The 21,923-nt window shown below is 40.2% G+C and overlaps 1 protein-coding gene across 1 annotated transcript; it reads right to left on the bottom strand.

Moving 5' to 3' along the window:
* Positions 1 to 2,054: 2,054 nt before the first annotated feature.
* On the bottom strand, positions 2,055 to 18,029 carry CCT2 (chaperonin containing TCP1 subunit 2). Its single transcript, XM_050750344.1, has 16 exons — positions 17,822 to 18,029; positions 17,035 to 17,109; positions 16,560 to 16,625; positions 15,750 to 15,861; positions 15,366 to 15,442; positions 15,116 to 15,228; positions 14,164 to 14,366; positions 11,722 to 11,822; positions 10,768 to 10,895; positions 10,262 to 10,365; positions 6,562 to 6,681; positions 6,070 to 6,198; positions 5,768 to 5,871; positions 5,424 to 5,523; positions 3,614 to 3,755; positions 2,055 to 2,330 (listed from the first exon to the last, which is right to left on the bottom strand). The coding sequence occupies exons 1-16, from the start codon at positions 17,984 to 17,986 to the stop codon at positions 2,300 to 2,302; spliced, it is 1,770 nt and encodes a 589-aa protein (XP_050606301.1). The 5' UTR covers positions 17,987 to 18,029; the 3' UTR covers positions 2,055 to 2,299.
* Positions 18,030 to 21,923: the final 3,894 nt, after the last annotated feature.

Below are 21,923 nucleotides of genomic sequence, written 5' to 3'. Positions count from 1 at the left end.
AAAAAAAAAAAAAAACGTTAACAGGAGTTAGGTCTAGGTCATACTTACCTCTGAAACTGGAAAGATTATTTGTGAACTTGAGATTTTTCTAAAGACAACAATCAGTAAGGGCTTCAGAATATATGAAGGCAAGGTATGGCTATATTTTTGAATATAGTAGTTTCCATATTCTTACTTTTCTAAACTTCTTCATTGGCCAATCTGTTTTAAGGTCTTTGGAGAAAATATGCCTAAGTACCTAAGAAAATATGTGTAACTCCATGCCATCTGGTCCCTCAGGATAAACTCACCTGTCCCACCACATCCTTTGTGGGTTCTCTCATATGCTCTCCTGCTCCACCTACGTCAGTTGTGAGGATCACAACTAATGTGTGATAAAGCACTTAAAAAAAATCACACAGCAGATGGTATTGCTATTCAATCAGTGTAATTCTGATAATGTCACATTTTTCTAGTTTTAATCTCATCTACAAATATTAAAATATTGAGACAAATTCTCAGATGTCTCAACTTTTCCCCCGACCCTGAAACAAAAACATGTTTGGTCTATCAGTGTTTCTTTAGAAATCCTTTGCTCCTTTATGGGAAGGTCCCTCCATGTTAGCACAGCTGTCCAATAAAAACTCAACCTGTTGGGCTCTTACTTCTTGTCTATTCTGCTACATACTGATGCAGTAACAGCCTCCAAATCTAGAGCTGCCTTTTAAACCAGCGAACTCAGTCCATACTTACACCCATTCTCATTCTCTTATCCACTTACCCAAAACAAAAACCCTTTATATATATATATTAAAAAAAAACCCAATCAGTACCAATACTTAAGTCTAACCATACTCTTTTTAGAGAAATTACCTTACAAAGCATTGGAAAGAGGTGCTGTAAAACCAGCCTGGGCAGCACAGCAAAGTCTGTCTCTACAAGTAAAAAAAAAAAGAAAAAAAAAAAAAAAAAAAAAACACATCAGCCAGGCATGATAGTCCCAGCTACTTGGGTGAAAGAATCGCTTGAGCCCAGGAGATAGGGGCCGTATGAGCCTTGATCACACAACTGCACTCTAGCCTGGGGGACAGAATGAGATCCTGTCTCAAAAAAAAAAAAAAAAAAGCAAAAAAACAAAAAGTACTTAGAGCACATCATCTTGCAACATTTAATATGACTTTTTCAAGCATAAAAATATCATGTAACATAGAGACCAGCCTGGCCAACATAGCAAAACCCCGTCTCTACTAAAAATACAAAAATTAGCCAGGCATGGTGGCATACTACTATGTAATCCCACCTACTCGAAAGGCTGAGGCAGGAGAATCATTTGAAACTAAGAGGTGGAGGTTGCAGTGAGCCGAGATCGCGCCACACTGCACTCCAGTCTGGGGGACAGAGGGACACTCCGTCTCAAAAAACAGAAAAAAAAAAAAAAATCACATCACAGAAAGCATTGTAATTTTTTCCAATGCAAGAGACAGCATTTAGACTACACAAAATTAAATGAGTACTAGTTTATGGCATTTTCACTAAACAAAATTAAACGGGTAGTAAAATTTACACTTTTTTTTTTTTTTTTTTTGAGATGGGAGTCTATCACGCAGGCTGGAGTGCAGTGGTGCGATCTTGGCTCACTGCAACCTCTGTCCCCCAGGCTCAACTGATTCTCCTGCCTCAGCCTCCCAAGCAACTGGCATTACAGGCGCCCACCACCATGCCCAGCTAATTTTTGTATTTTTAGTAGAGATGGGGTTTCACCATGTTGCCCAGGCTGGTCTTGAACTCCTGACCTCAAGTGATCCACCTGTCGTGGCCTCCCAATATTAGGATTACAGGCATGAGCCACCACGCCTGGCCATAATTGAGGGTTCTTATGGCCCAGCAACAAAACCAAAAGATTAATATATGGTGTGTTTATCACACTTAACTTGGGCTTATATTAATCAAGATAATTATTTCAAAAATGTAGATGGCCAATCATTAAGCTGGAAAATGCCATATTTAAAATAATCATTAATTTTCATTAAGTAGAGTTCAAACAGAATACACACATATAAGACATAAGAACCAAGTAATTGTTCAAATGTTTATTTTAATGCACAGTATGAGAAATGAACTTTTAAATCAACTGATTTGTATGGAAAATGACACGGCAAATAAATTAGACCTATGTTAAAGAGAAGGTCAGCTAAATAGCCAAACTTAAGGATACAAAATGGGCACCAATAAACAGATTCCACAGTCTTCTTTAAGAGACTACCTTTCAAACACAACTTTGCTAGAAACTGGTCCAAAGATCAACGGCACGTGGGAATGCTTAACAGGGGTGGTGATCAGGGACACGTTTCCTATGAAAGTAAGAAAAAAGTCAACAGTGAAAAATGAAGAGCATGATTTTATCCGAAGTACTATACTAAATACAAACACAACTAGAATCCTGTACTAAAACTGTTATAGCTCTGCAATGGTTTGCATGTGTGTCCCCTATACAACTCACATTGAAACTGAATTCCCAATGTGGCAGTATTGGAAGTTGGGCTTTTAAGAGGTGACCAGGTTATGTCATGGACTAATGGGTTATACAGCAATGGGACTGCTGGCTTTAGGCGAGACTGAGCTAGCCACTCAGCCCCTCTCCGTGTGATGCCCTAGCACATCAAGACTGTTCTGCTTTGGGACTCTGCAGACACCCCCACCAAGAAGCAGCACCTTTTATTCTCATCTTTTATTCTTTGGTGACCATACAATAAGTGGGCATAGAACAATCTTTTGGAAAGATGGGATAAGGGTACTAGTAAATTTTTACTTAATGCTTGTTCAAGGATCTAAAGCTTGAGAAACACTGCTTTTAGAGGCAAACACAACAGTTAAGAGAAGCTGAAGAAGCTTAAGAATAGATCAAAGAGTACAGCATTATACAGGGGTCATATAAAGAGATAAACTTTTCAACCTTAGTAGCTTATGGAGGGACTAGGATGCTAACCACTGTCAAAAGAGTTATGAAGCAGCTGTCACAGGGCACTGATCTGAAAAACAAGTCCTCTGGAGATTAATAAGGAACATGAAAAAGAAGCCCATGGTCTGGTAAGTTTGGAAGGCTGGGTTAAACAAAATTAAGTTTCTTTACTGCAAATTACTCAGAATTTGCTAATAAAAGATACCTAATCTCTAAAACAGTATCAGACCAAACAAGGTATCACACATTTTTTAAGTGTATTTCAATTGTGGCTGAGGGCATTGACTTATTGTGAAGATTTCTGGGAGTAGGTGTGGCTATATGACATTGCCCCTAATCAGAACACTTTAGTTACAGAACTCAGTTTCCTTTTGCTATAATTCTGTTTAAAGACAATAGAAAGCATCACAGCATCTATTGTCCTCAGTACTTGACCTTTCCAAGCATGGCTCTTTCTGTGCCTTTTCAATCCTAAGAGCTACCTCAGCTGCCCATCCTCTTAAGTTTTTCTGGCTTAAGTGTTAAGAGTTGTGATATTTTAAATAACTTACATAATACTTTTATCCAGGCAAAACTGTCTCTGCTTTTCATTAACTCTAATTATAAAATGAACACAGCTCCCTAATTTTTTTGTTTTGCTGTTAATAATTTTTTCTGAGAAGAGTGTTAGGGTACCTGGGTGCTGCTTTGATGATGTTGTCCACACGCAGAATCACCTCTGCTGCTTCAGCTGCACTCAGAAGAACCTGTCGCTTCACTTGAAAACTTTCTGTTATACCCAGGATAGCCATATCGCCAATGGTGCCTTCCCTCATATCTAAAAAGAAAAAATGTTTACTAAAAAGTAGTTTTAACTATCAAAACATCTCTAATGATTTATAATAAAAATTAATCCTGTTATTAATAAAATTAGGACACCAACTACTTTACTCAGTAGGTGGATATGCCTACAAATGAGCTCAAAGAAAGCCTTTAGATCACCTGTGATCAGAAGCTGGAGACTGGCCTGGCAAACATGGTAAAATCCCGTCTCTACTAAAAATATAAAAATTAGCCGAGCATGGTGGTGGGCACCTGTAATCCCAGCTACTCAGGAGGCTGAGGCAGGAGAATCACTTGAACCTGGGAGGTGGTGGTGGCAGTGAGCTGAGATCATGCCATTGCACTCTAGCCTGGGCAACATGAGCAAAACTCTATCTCAAAAAATAAACAAATAAAATAAAAGGGGCCAGGCTCAGTGGCTCACACCTATAATCCTAACACTTTGGGAGGCTGAGGCAGGAGGATTGCTTGAGGCCAGCCTGAACAACATAGTGAGATCGCCCCCATCTCTTAAGAAAATAAAAATAATTTAGTCAGGCATTGTGGCATGTGCCCTAACTACTTGGAAGGCTGAGGAAGGAGAACTGCTTGAGCCAGGGGTTCAAGGCCACAGTGAATTATAATGGTGCCACTGCACTCCAGCCTGGGGAACAGCAAGACCACTGTCTCAGTAGTAATAATAATAATAATAATGATGTCAACTACTGGTCACCCTATTAATTAGAAGACAACAATGTCAAATAATGAAAAACAAATGGGGGCCAGGCACGGTGGCTCAAGCCTGTAATCTCAGCACTTTGTGAGGCCGAGACGGGCGGATCACGGGGTCAGGAGATTGAGACCATCCTGGCTAACACGGTGAAACCCCGTCTCTACTAAAAAATACAAAAAAACTAGCCAGGCGAGGTGGCGGGCACCTGTAGTCCCAGCTACTTGGGAGGCTGAGGCAGGAGAATGGTGTAAACCTGGGAGGCGGAGCCTGCAGTGAGCCGAGATCCGGCCACTGCACTCCGGCCTGGGAGACAGAGCGAGACTCTGTCTCAAAAAAAAAAAAAAAGAAAAACAAATGGAAGAAAATTCAGAAGTCATCTACACAACTTCTCTTCTTGTGAGAATCCTGCTTCACTTTCTCACAGATTAACCGGTGCTCCCTCTTGTTCAATGACAGGATTATCTATCTTCTTAAGACTACTCTATAATGTCCAGCACAGCTTGTCAGAAAGTTTTTCAATACGAATTAAATCTGCCTCATTGGCCACTCTTATCTATAGATTGGAGATCTGTGATCTGTACTCAAGATTATCTCGCAGTAAGTTTACTATGAAATTAGGAGTTAATACTGATTGTATAAGCAACATAATAGTTTACGTTATTTTCCAGAGTGTAAGTATTGTTTATATTTAAATCCTATAGTCATTATATACCAAATAGTTACAAATCTTCTAATCAGTTTTATATGTCTTATGGAATAACAAAGTTTGGGAAATGCTGAGCATATAAAGTCACACACATTTTCCCAGCACATATAATGGTTACGAGGACAAAGCAGAAGAGTCTTTTATATGGTTGGTTATCGTTAACTCTTTATGCTCCAAAAGAAAAAAAGGGCCGGTGAAAAGAGTTACTTTTAACAACGGCCACAAAGTTCCCCTTGATTGCTTACCCAGTCCAGCAGTGGTATTGCCTTCACTGTGAGCAGCCCTGAGCTGGGCCACCAGGTCTGCACTGTCATAGCCTGCATTGTCAGCTATGATGGTTGGCAACTATGAAATGAAGAAAACAAGTAACTACTCACTCTAAGAACCACTGATTTACTCCTAACTAGGATAGCTTTTTAAAATTATGCATTTAGAAACAATGTAATATCTGCTTCAATTACTGCTCATGAAGAAGAGAAACTCCAGAATTAAATTTAAAAGCAGTATTAACCAGTTTATTTTCTACTCATTTTAAAACTATCAATCACCACAAAACTTAAGTTCAGATCTCTCATTCTGATTAACTTACCATTCTCAGTGCTTTAGCGTAAGACTCCATTGCAACAGCTTCTTTGCCTGGTGTTCTATTGGCAAGCTGTGTCACAGCATGAGCCATCAACATCTCAGAACAGCCTATAGATTAAATTTCCAACAAAATATTGTAAAACTTAGTTGTCTCCAAGATACTGAATTACTGACTTTAAGATATGCCAAGCATTTTAAAATTTAGTGCAAAGGCAATATAAAGTTTCTATAAGAACCATTAAAACCACTTATGACTTATATTGTACTTCAAGAAATAAAAATATTCAACATTTTCTAAATGCTTACCTCCTCCATAAACTGTTCTAGAGTCCTTTACAGTTTGCGCAAGAACACAAAGAGCGTCATGCAAAGATCTTTCTGCTTCATCTAAAATTTGTTGAGTGGCACCACGCAAAACAATGGTACAAGCCTCACCTAAAATTAAAAGTCACAGTGACCACTTAGGGACAAAAAGTTTGCCTTCTATTATTTATACAGGTGTTGGTTATATTACTGGGTTCTGAAAGCTGATCTGTCTTCCTGTATTATACATTCTCCAACAATCAAGGTTCATAATGGTTCTAAGTTATCAAGGAAAAAAACTATGTTGAACATGCACTTTTCACAAAGACACAGTAATACAAGATTGACCTCAAGAGACTGAAACAAAATATGTATCATGCTTCTGAAGAGTTAAGACTTGTAAGATACACTATTCTAGTAATTACAATAGCCTTTACTTCAACAGAGCCTAGCAAGAATTTAGACACCTTAACCAGGATCTACATAATCACTCACCAAGGGCAACCCCAGAAAAGTGAATGAGTTTGTCTTCTCCAATCATGACTTCCTCGATAAGTTTGCAACTTCCAAGCTTCACCAGTTCTGGGTGATCAAAGGTAGAGGCAATTTCACCACCTATAAACATAAACATTTATTAGCTAAATGCACGGCAGGCTTAAAATTCCTGTTTTCTAATAAGCAGTAATGGATAATGATAGGTGATGTGTTTAACATTTTAAAGATTGATTGCTTATTATATACCAGGCACTCTTTAAATACTTCATATTGACTAATCTTTAAAACAATCCTCTTGGATAGGCTCCATTATTATCCATTTTACACACGATAAAAATGAGGCCAAGAGGTTTACTTTCCTATCCAAAGTTACCCAACTAGGATGAACATAAAAAGCTGGGGTTCAAACCCAAGCAGTCTGGCTTCAGATCTATAAGCACACACTATACAATACTACCTCCCAAAGGTTAAAGTGAGTCTTAAAGCAGTTACTTTTGAACTGAAATTCAGATTCTCTTCTGAATCCAATCTGTAATTCCCAGCACAAGACATGAAAATATTTGTCCTGTATGTCAACCACTATACACTTCATGAACCGCTTAATAATCACCTGGTATCTCTATCACAAATGAAATGTCCTAAGGCCTAAAAAAAAGAAATGCATACTACGAATTTCCCAGACCAAATTTAATAAGAACAAATTAATTTTAGTCCTTATGTCTCATTTCTATTCCTATTTTCCCTCCATCTTCCATGCTGTAAACTGAACAGGTCAGTCACTTCATTCCCTATTTCCTAACTAAGCAAGTCAGGTTTCCTTTTCAAAATTCTTTTCTCTAGCTGACTACTCTTTTCATAATGTGAACTGCATATATTATCAATCAACCCTTCTCTTCCTATTCCTTACTGATAAATCTGTCAATGCCCTATTATTTATTTTACAATAAATTCATAAAGACTCTGGTCTTCTAAACTACTAATTTATACTCATAATTTGTATAAAGTTCTTTTTACTTCTGGCTGAGAAAATTCTGAGACTGCTTTGTGTTCTAGATGTGAGACACAACAGATATTTCAGATGTCATATCCAAAAATAACACTAACTTGGCTTATGAAACTTTTCACTTCATCCTTCTACATGTAAGGCTTTGTTTCTTTCTTTTTAAAAAGACAGTGTCTTGCTATGTTGCCTAGACTGGAGTGCAATGACTGTTCACCAGGCACCATCATAGCACACTACAGCCCCAACCTCCTGGGCATAAGCAATCTTTCTGCCTCAGTCTCTTGAATGGATGAAACTACTGGCACATGCCACCATGCCCAGCTCAAGACATTTAATGACACCTGCAAGAACCAATGTTATCAAACACCTTTGACAACTACTGAGCTTTTAAGGATGGGAGCCACCATGTGGTCAACTTCATAGATGTATAGTTGGTGTACTTTAAATAAACATTCTTCTGGGTATATACAGCAATTTCATGTCAAGACCTTACGATACGTTTATCCCATCAATATATTATTACCATTTACTTCTCACATCTTTTTTTTTTGAGATGGAGTCTCGCTTTGTCACCCAGGCTGGAGTGCAGTGGCGCCAATCTCAGCTCACTGCAACCTCCATTTCCTGGGTCCAAGTGATTTTCCTGCCTCAGCCTCCCAAGTAGCTGGGACTACAGGTGCCCACCACCACGCCTGGCTAATTTTTGTATTTTTAGTAGAGACAGGGTTTCACCATATTGGCCAGGCTGGTCTCAAACTCCAGACCTTGTGATCCGCCCATTTAGGCCTCCCAAAGTGCTGGGATTACAGGCGTGAGCCATCGCACCCGGCCTCTTACATCTTTATTTTGTGGAACTAAAGAATGAATTACACAAACATGAGCATCTTAAATTTTGTTTATTTGTCGCCTTAAAGCATCAAGTATGCAGCGGCTCCTAAAGAACTTTAAAGCAGGTAAACCCACTTCAAGTAATTAGAAGAAAATGTCTCTTGGTTAGAGGAAGACTATGCTTCTCAAATGATTTTAAAAAATGTCTTAAGAGATCATTCTGGGATGAGACCAAGTCCACTCTCCAAAGGTTAGTACACTATAATTTCTTCTAATAATCATGGCAGTTCCAAACCATGTGGCAGCCCTACTGACTTCACAACTCATAACCCATGTCTCCAGTTCTCCTTAATTCCTATTTCCAAACCCACTTTCCAACCTATTCATTCATTTTCAAGGACCTAAAATCTAGAAAAATCTGTTAAACTTAGTTTTCTAGGGCTTAGAGTTTACTATGAAAACCATTAACAAAACTATACTTATACCCCTAAATCTATAAACATTTAATAAACAAAAATTTTTAAACCATTAGTTACCACAATAAAGAACAGACAAGCTACATTTTTTTTTTTTTTTTTTTTTATTTAAAGACAGGGTCTTGCTCTGTCACTTAGGATGGAGTGCAGTGATGTGATCATAGCTCACTGCAGCCATGAACTCCTGGGCTGAAGAGATCTCCTGCCTCAACCTCCCAAGTAGACGACTACAGGCATGTGCCACCACGCCTGGCTAATTTTTTGTAGAGACAGTCTTACTATATTGCCCAGGCTGGTCTTGAACTCCTGGCTTCAAGCAATCTTCCTGCCCTGGCCTCTCAAAGCACTGGGATTACAAGAATGAGCCACTGCAACCAGCCTGAACTCTTATGTCATTTTGATATAGACAGACATGTCTGATTTACAAACACAGTTTCTATTTGACTCAACTGGAATTATATCACTCATACTTCTTTTAAAGGGTATTGAGGTATACTAATTTCCATTATACAATGTTGACTGTTTCACTTATGCTAACCTTTATTACTTTCAGAAACTTAAAAAAATTAATAAAAGTAATGTTTCAGTACTTGACTCACTCTTCAGCATACAGTAAGTGTTCAATAAAGGTTACCTATTATAACTGTACTACTACAAAGGACACAAAGCATTCAGCTACTTACTTGGCAATAAAAACAAATGAACAAACTAGATAAATATAAATAGACTTAAGACTTTTTAAAGCTCTAGTTTGTTCAGATTTTAACAATGGTCTTACAGGTTTGTGAGAAAAAATACATCTATCTTTTTTTTGCTGTTGTTGAGACAGGGTCTCACTCTGTCACCAAGGCTGGAGTGCAGTGGCACGATCGCCATGATTGCAGCCTCTGCCTCCCAGGCTCAAGACAGTCTCATCCCTCAGCCTACCAAGTGGTTAGGATCACAGGCGCTCGCCACCACACCTGGCCAATTTTTTTTTTTTTTTTTTTTTTTTTTTTTTTTTGTAGGGATGGGGTTTCGCCATGTTGCCCAGGTTGGTCTGAAATTCCTGAACTCAAGCGATCTGGCTGCCTCGGCCTCCCAAAAGTGCTGGGATTACAGGCACGAGCCACTGCACCCAGCCAAAAATCTACCCTTAAAACAGTGACACAATGAAAGAAATCTATACCTACAGCAAACGTGGTATATAATTTGGTATAGTAAATGTAATGTATCTGCATATCTAAATTAAAGATATCCAAGAGTATAGATTTCAGAATAACTGTTGAAATTCTAAACTCCTTAAAGGGACTCCTTCCTTTGATTTCTTAACAATGAATTGCATATAGTAACAAATAATAAATCCAAGAGTGACTATTGTGTTTGTTAAAAAAACAATACCTTTTTTCCATACCTGTGACAAGAGCTAGGCGTTCCACACCTGCAAAATCTGCATGCTCAATAGCCATGACACCAGCAGCACCAAAGAGCTGTTCAGGATAATTATAAATTAATTGCCTGTAAATAAAATATATGAAAACATTATGCTCAAAACTATTACAAGATAAACTACATTAGACTAAAAAACAAGTAAACATTTTTACCACACAAGTAAAAGAAATGCAAATTAGAACAAGATTGCATTTCTTACCTGTATAATTAGAATTTATCAATTACAGTACTAATGCATCCACTACTAGCATTGAAAACAGGTGTTCTTTATTATAGTAACTGTATAAATCAATCCCATAATTCTGGCCACTGTAAGTGTGCATAAATCACAGTTTACAAATTATGAAAATCCATAATTTAGGTGAAGTTACGTAAGGCAGTTCCTAACAAATCATTAATTCAACATAAGTAAATATAAAGTATTCCTTAAACTTTCATAGAAAAAAATCCTTTCTTACAAGCACAGACCTGTTAATAAAGCAATTTATTCCATGCTTAAGAATACGTTCAACTTTCTCCTTCATTTTTTCCTTTTCCGCATGTTCTATTTCTGCAACCTTTGCTGTAGAATCAACTCTTACCCGGGAACCAAATATCTAAGACAAAGAAAAGCATAAAGAGAGCATCAGTTTCATTACTTTTTTTTTGAGATTGAGTCTCGCTCTGTTGCTCAGGCTGGAGTGCAGTGGGGCAATCTCGGCTCACTGCAACCTCCACCCCCCGGGTTCAAGTGATTCTCCTGCCTCAGCCTGCCAAGTGGTTGGGATTACAGGTGCACGCCACCACGCCCAGCTAATTTTTGTATTTTTAGTAGCATGGGGTTTCACCATCTCATACTGGACAGGTTGGCCTCGAACTCCTGACCTTGTGATCCGCCTGCCGGGCCTCCCAAAGTGCTGGGATTACAGGCGTGAACCACCATGCCAGTCCTCATTACTCTTTTTAAAGAGTCCCATAGCATATCTCAACATTTTTACCAATGTATATATCAAAAAGTATATGCATGTGTATATATACAATAGACACCTATCCCAAGCTTTTTAGTGCAATTGATTGCTGAGTTTATAGAAGCCAGCAATTTCTTTTTTCTTTTTTTTTTTTTTTTTTGAGACTTTAGAGACAGAGTTTCACTCTTGTTGCCCAGGCTCGAGTGCGGTGGCACAATCTCCTGGGTTCAAGCGATTCTCCTGCCTCAGCCTCCCAAGTAGCTGGGATTACAGACATGCGCCACCACGCCCAGCTAATTTTGTATTTTGTATTTTTTTTTTAGTAGAGACAGGGTTTCTCCATGTTGGTCAGGCTGGTCTCAAACTTCCGACCTCAGATGATCCACCGCCTCGGCCTCCCAAACTGCTAGGATTACAGGAGTGAGCCACTCCGCCTGGCCAGCAATTTGAATTTTTAAAAAGTACAGTTACATACCTTTATTTTGTCTGTATCCATACCAGTATTTGCAATAAGAATTTTAGCATTTTCAATTCGTTTTGGTTGATTTACTCCAATTTTTTTATCCAACAGAAAGCCTACAATAAAGAACAGTATCATATTTAATACTTCAAAGCAGCCTTAGTAAATCTTATAAAGCTGTCTGCTTTATCATATCACTATTTCAAAGAAGCTATTTAAGTCCAATTTACCAAGCTCTTAGAAGGTATAAAAGCAAGCTTGTCCAACCCACCTTATTCTGTTGTTGTTTTGCTTTGTTTTAGGCTTTTAGCGCCTGAAAGCCATGGATTTTAGCTTCTGTCTCTAGTGATAAGAAAAGAGGGATGAGGAAGGGGCTTTACTGGCCCAACCAGAAACAGAAACTAGGAACCCATGACTGTATTCTCTTCCTTGGACACTCCTGGTATAAAGCATCCCACTAGAAGAGTTATTACAAAATTCATTTAATGGGTTACTTAAAAAATATTATATGAAACAGGAAATATGAGAACACAGTACAGACAGTAAAATTAAACAGTATTTTGAAACTTTTGTTTCAGATATATACTACACCCACATTTGTATGGGTTGCAAAATAAAGACAACAGGTTAAGTCCACTTTTATTAGCTTGAAATCACCACCACAAGAGAAAAACTGAAGATTCAGGTATTGAGGCTGGTGGTAAAAATGAAAAACCATGGACAATGGAGTCAGATAAACCTGACCCCAATCATGCCCCTGCTGCTGGCTATATAACCTTGGACAAATTATCCAACCAGAGATGCTAATTTGTAAAACAGGAATGTAACCAGTGGCAGAGGTGCTAGTTACCAGCCTAGTCCTGTTGCTTTGGAATCATCATACAAACCCAGTACCACCTACCTCTCCAGGCCTTTTTTGGTTATGTTAGAAACTTTTCTCTTACGAAGCCACCTTTATCTTGGGTTTTCTACTCTATTCAAGTGAACTTAATCCTCACTCACCAGGTCATGATGACTAAATGACTAAAGTTCCTATTACAATTCCTAGTACACAGCAGACATTCAAGAATGGTGCTGCTTGTGCTACTATTCTTGTTGTAATGCTCCTATTAGAAATGCTACACAGCAGCCAGGCATGGTGGCTCACGCCTGTTCCCAACTCTTTGGGAGGCTGAAGCAGGTGGATCACCTTAGGTCAGGAGTTCCAGACCAGCCTGGCCAACACGGCAATAATCAGTCTCTACTAAAAATACAAAAAAAATTAGCCAGGCATGGTGGCACACGCCTCTAATCCCAGCTACTTGGGAGGCTGAGGCAGGAGAATCGCTTGAACTGAGGAGGCAGAGGTTGCAGTGAGGCGACATCATGCTGCTGCACTCCAGCCTGGGTGACACAGCCAGACTCCGTCTCAAAAAAAAAAAAAAAAAAAAAAAGAAATGCTACACAGCTCTTGTATATAAACTTAACTAAGAGTATTTTCAGAATCATGACATTCTCTGAAAACAAATCAAGACCTATAACATACACCAAAACCAGGACTCCAAACCACTGGTAAAAGCAGAAGTTATAAAACACCATCTAATTCTTTTTTTTCCTTCTCTGTACGAGAATGCCTATACTTTTTGACAGGTCATTTTGTGAAGTAAATTCAATGTGAAGATGATCTGGAAAACTTCACTCTATAAACAAAAATGTACTACTAAGAAAACAGTACTTGTTATGTCTCATTTATCACTCTTTAAGAACTAGATCCTCTTGCCCTATAAACATACATAATTACTAGTTAATTTTTTTTAAATTCTTTTCTAAAAAACCTAGTCATCCCCCAGTATACAAGGGATACTGGTTCCAAGATGCCCACACACACCAAAATCCACACATACTTAAGTTCCAGGCTGACTGGAACCAGTAGATTTGAAAAGTTGGCCTGCTATATAAACGGGTTTCAAATCCTGCAAATACTGCATTTTCCATCCACATTCGGTTGCACATGCACAAACCACGGACACAAAGGGCTGACTATATTTATTGAAAAAACCTGCGTTAAGTGAATCTACATAGTTCAAACCCATGTTGTTCAATGGTCAACTGTACATCCTCGACAACCAGCTAACACAATGATATGACTGACCCAGACCCTTCCTGGAGAATACACATATAATCCTGGTAAAAGTACCATTTGAGAATAAATGATTTCTAGCAAAAGAAAACTACATTTCCTCTTTATCAGAGACTGCAAATAACTTCATGGAAGTTAATTGCATGTAATGTAATGCTGGAATAGTGTGGGAAGAGGAGTACACTCAATGAAATGACAAAAATGGTTGCACATATGGTATGTCCTTAAATTCCAGTTCACTGGCTTTGTAAAGTGTCACTGGTCCCAAAACAGAATTCACTCAGTATTCAGCCCTCAGCATCTAATCAAAGCTTCTTGTATCTGACATTCATACATACCTTCATCTAAATAAGAATCTGCCAAACTTCCTCCTAGCTTCTTGATAATATGAATTGCCTCGAGGTTGCCAGAGCCTTTCAGTCTGAGAACTGCTTCTACAGCTAACTTTGTAAAGTGGTCTTTGTGATGAGTAAGAAGTTTTGAGGATAATGTTGTGCCCGCAATATTCATTAAATCTTGACGGAATTTTACTTCATCGGAACTAAATAAAACCAACCAAATACACATATTAACCTTACTTTTCAAAATTTATCTAGATATTCATGTCAATAGATAATTTTACCCTAACTGGTCAAGTTTGTAAGCTATAAGAAAAGAATTAAACCTCAGCAGTAATCAAGAAACACAAATTATTTTCCCCACCAAACTGGCAAAATGCCAAAAAAAAAAAAAAAGTGGGGGGTGGGGTACAGCACACAAGCAAGCAAAAATCTAATATTGGCAAGAATATGAGAAATGGCCGGGCACAGTGGCTCACGCCTCTAATCCTAGCACTTTGGGAGACTGAGGAGGGTGGATCACTTGAGGTCAGCTCAAGACCAGCCTGACCAACATGGTGAAACTCCATCTACACTAAAAATACAAAATTAGCTGGGTATGGTGGCACATGCCTGTAGTCCCAGCTACTTGGGAGGCTGAGGCAAGAGAATCGCTTGAATCCAGGAGGCAGAGGTCGCAGTCAGCCGAGATCACACCACACTGCACTCCATCCTGGGAAACTCTAAGAGCCAGACTCCGTCTCAAAATAAATAAATAAATAAAAAGAATGTGAAAAACAAGTAATATTATACAGTTGCAAACGGGAAAATTAGTAAAAATGCCTTAAAACAGTGGTCCCCAACCTTTTTGGCACCAGGGACTGGTTTCAAGGAAAACAATTTTTCTACCTGCATTAAGCATGTTATGAAAGAACACTAAATGTTTAGAACAGTAGTACTTTGGTGTACCAACCCATGATCGACTGCAGAACTCAACAGTGCCTCTCTTGCAGCCTTTGTGGCTTCTCTCCAACCCGCTATGATGGTCTGTGGATGAATCTTTTTTGCAATTAAAGATTCTGCTTCCTATTAATAGTTATAAAATAAAAGTTATAAATAGAAAATTATTAAGCACTCAACAGTAAAGATGGAGGAAGTAAGGACTTGATTACCTCTGATACTCAAAAACAGTAGGAAAAACAGAGTTGCTCAGTTGCTCTTACCCTTAATAATTCTGCTGCTAAAACGGTAACAGAGGTAGTGCCATCACCAACTTCATCATCTTGAACCCTTGACATATCTAGAAAAAGAAATTAGTTAACTCAAAATTGCTTCTTTGCTTACTAAATTCTCCAAAAATATTCACTACCAATCTAAACTTATCAAGGTTCCTCATACAAAAAATTCTTTGGAACTTTGAGGTCTGAAATGCAACAGTTTACCACCAATATATGGCACTCCTAAAGCTTGTATTTTAACAATGATAATTAAAACCCAGTGGATATCAATTGACAGTACAATTGGTCAACACAGCCTATTTATAAAGTTATTTCAAAAATGTTAACCAATAGTATTATTAGGTTGGTGAAAAGTATATTCAGACTTACCAACTAAAACTTTAGCTGCTGGATTGTCAACACCAATGTTTTTCAGAATAGTGGCACCATCATTGGTTACCATAAGAGAGGCATCTCGTCCGCTGCTTAGAAGAATTTTGTCCTAAAGGGAACATAATTGGTTCAAGTTAAGATATAAGTACATCTTGAAGAACGCATGGTTCAATCAGTATTCTCATACAGTGCTAGTGTTATCAACACCCTGGATGGCTATTTTGTGGTATCCATTCATCAAATGTTTTCAATACATACACCATGTTAACCAAACCGTGGTATCTACCCCTAGAAACATCAGAAGCACAGGGAGACACTAGTTTTTGTTTCAACACTGTTAACTGCAAAAACAATGGAAAGAAACTATCAGTACAGCCATAATTAAATTATAAAATAATTAAGGTACAGGATAATATTTGACAGTTAAAGAGGAGGCAGTATTATCTACTTACACTGAAAGGAATTTAAAAGACCAAGCTACAAAACAGTATTGATAAATAGTATCTATGTTTTATAAAACAGTATCTATTACATGAGTATAAAATACATAATAAAGTACACATAATTCTACATAAACAGAAAATCAGAAGTAGTACATGCAAATTATAACACTACTTGTCACTGAGGAGGGGCATAGGATTGGGGATGGTGACTCTGGGGACTCTGATTTTTACTAAGAACATACTTGTCTTTTATAATTAAACGTTCTAAAGATTAAAAAGCATTTTAAAATGTTTGTTATTAATTATATTTCCACTAAGGGCTCTAAAACAATATTAAAACATAAAACTTTTCTATTTTTCTTACCATGCCTTTGGGTCCCAAGGTGCTCTTTACCAAGTCTCCAATGGCGATGGCACCAATAAAAGAAGTCTGGAGTAAAAACCAAGGAGATTATCAGAATCAACTTTACCGTCTTCAAGTACAGTTTTATCTTTATTTATTTTTTTTTTTTTTTTGAGGCAGAGTCTCGCTCTGTCCCCCAGGCTGGAGTGCAATGGTGCGATCTCAGCCCACCGCAACCTCCGCCTCCTGGGTTCAAGCGATCTTCCTACCTGAGGCTCCCAAGTAGCTGGGATTACAGGCGCCCGTCACCACGCCCGACTAATTTTTGTATTTTTAGTAGAAACGGGGTTTCGCCATGTTGGCCAGGCTGGTCTCAAACTCCTGACCTCAGTTCATCCGCCTAACTCGGCCTCCCAAAGTACTGGGATTACAGGAGTGAGCCACCGCACCTGGCCTCCAGTTTTATCTTTAAAACAAAAGTTAGAACAAGGCTTACCAGGCGAGCTGTCTCTGCTCTCTCTTCATCAGCTCCTGCCTTGAAGATGTTAACAGGTGCAAGGGAAAGGGACGCCTAAAAAAGAAAACCAAGAGGCATTTCGTTTAAGTACCAATACTCTAACACATACACTGAGGTGCCTTCCACTTGTCTTACAAGTGGATATCTAAGAGAAAACTCATTTACAATAATGTTTTCAAACAAATGAAGCTTCCATCATCGGAGAAGGCATTTAAGTGGGAGAGAGGGACTTGTAGCAGAGCGACATGGCTTTTCGGATTTACAAGGCCCCAGGAGTATAAACTATACACCAGCGAGACTGACAGTTACCTACGGCTAGACAAAAGACGATGTGGAACTAAGAATGAGGCAGGGAGGGGTTTTTTGCCATCGAGGGGACGCCTGCCATGCGGGCGAGGGAACGCGGCCTCCATCTTCCACCCTCGGGTGGCTCCGGCCCCGCCGCTCCAGGCTCCGCCCCTAGAGGGAGGGCGGGGCGGGTCCCACACTAGAAATTTCTTCGCTTGGGGTGAGGCGCGGGCCTAGGCTCCCGGGACTATGCAAAGGCCTGGGCAGGAGACGCTGGCTTTGCGGTCCACTCCTCCCCTTCGTGGTGGGCTCCACCGGCTGGCCTGGCACAGGCCGCACGCCCCACGGCTCGCACCATGTGCGGCGGGCCGGAAAGCCAGAAACGGAGCCTACAAACCTAGCAGGACAGAGGAAGCAGTGGGGTGCCAAGAGCACGGGGAAGCAGGGGCAGGGCAAGAGACAGGGAGGTCAGGCTCACCATAGTTTCGAGGAATTCCGCACACAAGTGAATCCCCTCACAGCTCGTGCTCAGGGACAGCAGACAGAAGGAAGCCGGAAGTGACGTCACACACCCTACTGTCGGGGGCGGGGCCCCGGCCTTCGCGTCCCTCCGGCTGGCCGTTACCGCCAGCAGGCGTCCCATTTTGATTGGAGCCCCACGGGCCGGAAACGCAGCCTTTCACACTGGAGGGGGCGTGGCCGCCGCTCGAGGACGGAGGAATTGGGCGGTTGAGAGAGGAACAACCCAAGAACAAAGAGGCGGCTGCCGCACGAGTTGCCATAGCAATGGAGTTCTTGCTCACACTATTTTCTTAAATTTAATCTTTAAACATTTGTGTTAAAATCACACATGTACACAGTTCAAAGTGTTATGTGCCAATAATGAAACCATAATTTACCTACCTCACCACTTCCTGTCTCCAGGAAAACTGCTTTCAACTTTTTCAGTTTTTTGGGGGAGCTATTTACTATCATATTCCCAGATAATATTATTGCTATGTTAATTTTAAACATTATTTACTGAGTATTACAGAAGAGGACTTCCTTTTCTCTTACTGAATTTTCAAAGGTTATTTCTAACTGGCCGTTGACTGTCCAGGCTAAGGTCTTGTGAACTGACAGAGACATTTATAGTATTTTATCTTTGCCCTATTTACTCATTTTCAGGAATTTTTGCATTTCAGTCTTTTTTTTTCTCCAATAGTAGAGACGACTTACTAGTCTTTGTTTATAATAAACTGAAATATTTGGGACTGATCTTGACACTCTTACATGTTTTGGCAGACATCAAGATCAGTCCCAAATATTTCAGTTTATTATAGACAGTTTTCTACTTTCTTTAAGTTGACGGATGTCTAAAGCAAAATTTGTTCTCTAAAAAATTTTTCTGTCATCTACTGATACCCTGTTTTCTCCCTTTGATCACTTAACAAGCTCCTTGGCAGGGCGTGGTGGCTCACGCCTGTAATCCCAGCACTTCGGGAGGCTGAGGCGGGCAGATCACCTGAGGTCAGGAGTTGGAGACCAGCCTGTGCAACAAGGTGAAACCCCGTCTCTACTGAAAATACAAAAATTAGCCGGGCGTGGTGTGCGCATGCCCATAATCCCAACTACTCAGGAGGCTGAGGCAGGAGAATTGCTTGAACCCGGGAGGCAGAGGTTGCGGTGAGCCGAGATTACGCCACTGCACTCCAGCCTGGGCAACAGAGTGAGACTCTGTCTCAAAAACAAACAAACAAAAACCAAGCTCTTGGATTTTTCTTTTTCTGTTTTGTTTTGTTTTAGAGACGGGGTCTCACATGTTGCCCAGGCTGGCCTGGAACTCCTGGGCTCAAGCAATCTTCCTGCCTCAGTCTCCTGAATAGCTGGGGTCTCCTGGATTTTTGACATTGCTAACATTAACAGGAATTTTCAATTTTTAGTTGAAAGTTCTACCCTTTGGATTTCCTCTAAGTGGGTTGATTTCCACCAGGGGTTGGCAAGCTGGGAGGAGTCAAACCCAGCCTGCCAACTGTTTTTGTATGGCCTGAGAGCTAAGAATAGTTTTTACATTTTTAAGTGGTTGAAAGAAATAAAAAATTTCCTGACACATGAAAATTCTGTGAAATTAATATTTCAGTGTCCGTAAAGCTTCGTTGGACTCCATGGGCATACCCATGCATGTTTACTCTGTCACAATACAAGAGCAGAGTTATGTGGCAGAGTTGAGTAGTCACGACAGGTTGTGTGGGCACACGAATGCTAAAACATTTATTATCTAATTCTTTACAGAAAAAGTTTGCTGACCCTGGTTTACAGTATTCCTCAGGTCCGACATGAAAAGGGGGAGTTCAGGCTGAACAAATTGTTTTTTTAAATCTCCCAAGAATTTTCTGTTCTTTGTAGGAAAACTTGGTCTTCTTTCAGGAAATGTACTTTCCTAGGCCGATCCCAAATCGCATTCTGGAATGAGAAGATTCACAATGAAAAACTAAGATGCCTGCACAATATTGAAAAAGGTTGTTTTTATTGTGGGCAAAATTACATACCTGGAGATATTTACTATGTCCTCTGGTAGGCAAGCCTGAGACTGTATGTGATGGGGAAACCAATGACTGCTCCCTGCTGGGCTTTGAATGTAGCCAGAGGCATTTGGATGGGGAGAAGGAGGCAGGCCCTGCTACCTTGTGGAACTGAGGCTAGAGGCAGCCAGGAAGAGACCCTATGATGGGACCCTTGGAAATGTGTCCCTTCTCCATTGCATCTTTTGATCCTTCCTCCTTTCCTACTTCCCCCTCCTTTGATGACACCTCTACACCCAGAAGCTAAACACTCAGCTTCTAGACCCAGACTATATGAGTTTGAATTTCAACCATTTTACATGCTGGCTTTGTAGCCTTGGGTGGGTTTCACAGGCTCTTTAAATCAGTTCATTGAAGGCCATTCAGAGCATGATCAATGTGCTAGCTTACCAAAAACTGTCTCTTTTAGCTGTCTATACTTTTTTTTTTTTTTGAGACGGAGTTTCACTCTGTCGCTCAGGCTGGAGTGCAGTGGCATGATCTCAGCTCACTGCAACCTCCGCCTCCCAGGTTCAAGCAATTCTCCTGCCTCAGCCTCCCAAATAGCTGGGGCTACGGGCATGCACCACCACGGCTGGCTAATTTTTGTATTTTTAGTATAGACAGGGTTTAACCATGTTGGCCAGGCTGGTCTCAAACTTCTGACCTCAAGCAATCTGCCCACCTCAGCCTCCCAAAGTGCTGGCTGAGATTACAGGCATGAGCCACCACGCCTGACTTTTTTTTTTTTTTTTTTTAAATTGAGACAGGGTCTTACTCTGTCACCCAGGCTGGAGTGCAGTGGCGTGATCTCCACTTACCGCAGCCTCTGCCTCCTGGCTTCAAGCGATCCTCCCACCTGTCTCGCGAGTAGCTGGGAATACAGGCATGCGCCACCACACCGGCTAATTTTTTGTATTTTTGGTGGAGATGGGGTTTTGCCATGTTTCTCAGGCTGGTCTTGAACTCCTGAGTTCATGCAGTCTGCCCACCTTGGCCTCCCAAAGTGCTGGAATTACAGGTGGAAGCCACTGCGCCCAGTCTATTTATACATTTTATAGTAATTTGTATTAGATAGGTTACAGGGCCTATGGAGGTAGTGAGACCTTGGGAATCCATGTTTCTGTGATTAAACACGTTGTGCGACTTTCTCCTGGCTCTTCTTCTGTCCTCTACTCTCAAGTCCCTTGATCTTGGCTTATCTTAGTTAACCCTTCCTCCTCCCTCAAAGTCTTTGTGACCCTCTCCTCTCTATGACTCTGTGTCCTCCTCTCTCTTCCCCTTGGTATAATATGGCTTTCAGTGAGTTGACTTTTTGTTAACTCGTCAGCTTCCGGTTATATAATCTCTCTGTGCCTCAGTTTCCTTTTGTGTAAAATGGAGATAATTATCACAAAGATTAAATAGCTTAGAACAGTGCCTGTTTAGCTTAGCTATTGTTATCATTATGTCCCAAGTCTTCTAATAGGCTTTGTTAAGTATAGTAGCCGAGGGTGGGTATGCTTGGCATGATATGGAAGTAGGAAAGCACTGTAGCATACCATGATTTGATGGCTAGAGGTGATTTGGGAGCAAGGGTAGATGCATTATCTGGAGTGAAATAACTAGCCAAAGAGGCAAACAACCACCAGAACAGTTATGGGACTTGTCAACATTCCTCAGGAACACTAAGAATACCTGGGGAAGGAAACCAAATAAAGGACCAGGAATCCAGAGTTGCACTGAGTAGGGTCGATCCAGACACCTAGTGTTTGGGTAGTAGAGAGGTTAGAAGATTTGATAATTCTCATGTTGCAGACCATGATAGTTTGTACACAGGAACCAGTCTGTGGAGCACACTTAGAGTAGCACTTAAAAAAACAAAAACAAAACAGGGTCTCATTATGTTGCCCAGGCTGGACCACAGTGGCATGATCACAGTTCATTGCAGCCTCAACCTCCCAGGCTTAATCTATCCTCCTGCCTCAGTCTCTTGAGTAGCTGGGACTACAAGCACACACCACCATGCCAGTTGATTTTTGTATTTTTTCATAGTAACAG

The sequence above is a fragment of the Macaca thibetana genome, chromosome 11 (genome assembly GCF_024542745.1).
Source record: "Macaca thibetana thibetana isolate TM-01 chromosome 11, ASM2454274v1, whole genome shotgun sequence".
Taxonomy (NCBI): Eukaryota; Metazoa; Chordata; class Mammalia; order Primates; family Cercopithecidae; genus Macaca; species Macaca thibetana.
Note: the sequence above shows the minus strand (reverse complement) of the source record. Positions and strands in the feature narration are given on the sequence as shown.

Bases quoted from the DNA above. Each gene is read 5' to 3' on its own strand.
- CCT2 (XM_050750344.1), bottom strand. From the start codon at position 17,986: ATGGGACGCCTGCTGGCGGTAACGGCCAGCCGGAGGGACGCGAAGGCC. The intron at 15,443-15,749 runs GTAAGTCTGAAT...TTCTTTTTCTAG, and splicing joins AGCAGCTAAAGTTTTAGTTG to ATATGTCAAGGGTTCAAGAT. The intron at 5,524-5,767 runs GTAAGTTAATCA...TTCATTTCATAG, and splicing joins ACGCTAAAGCACTGAGAATG to TTGCCAACCATCATAGCTGA.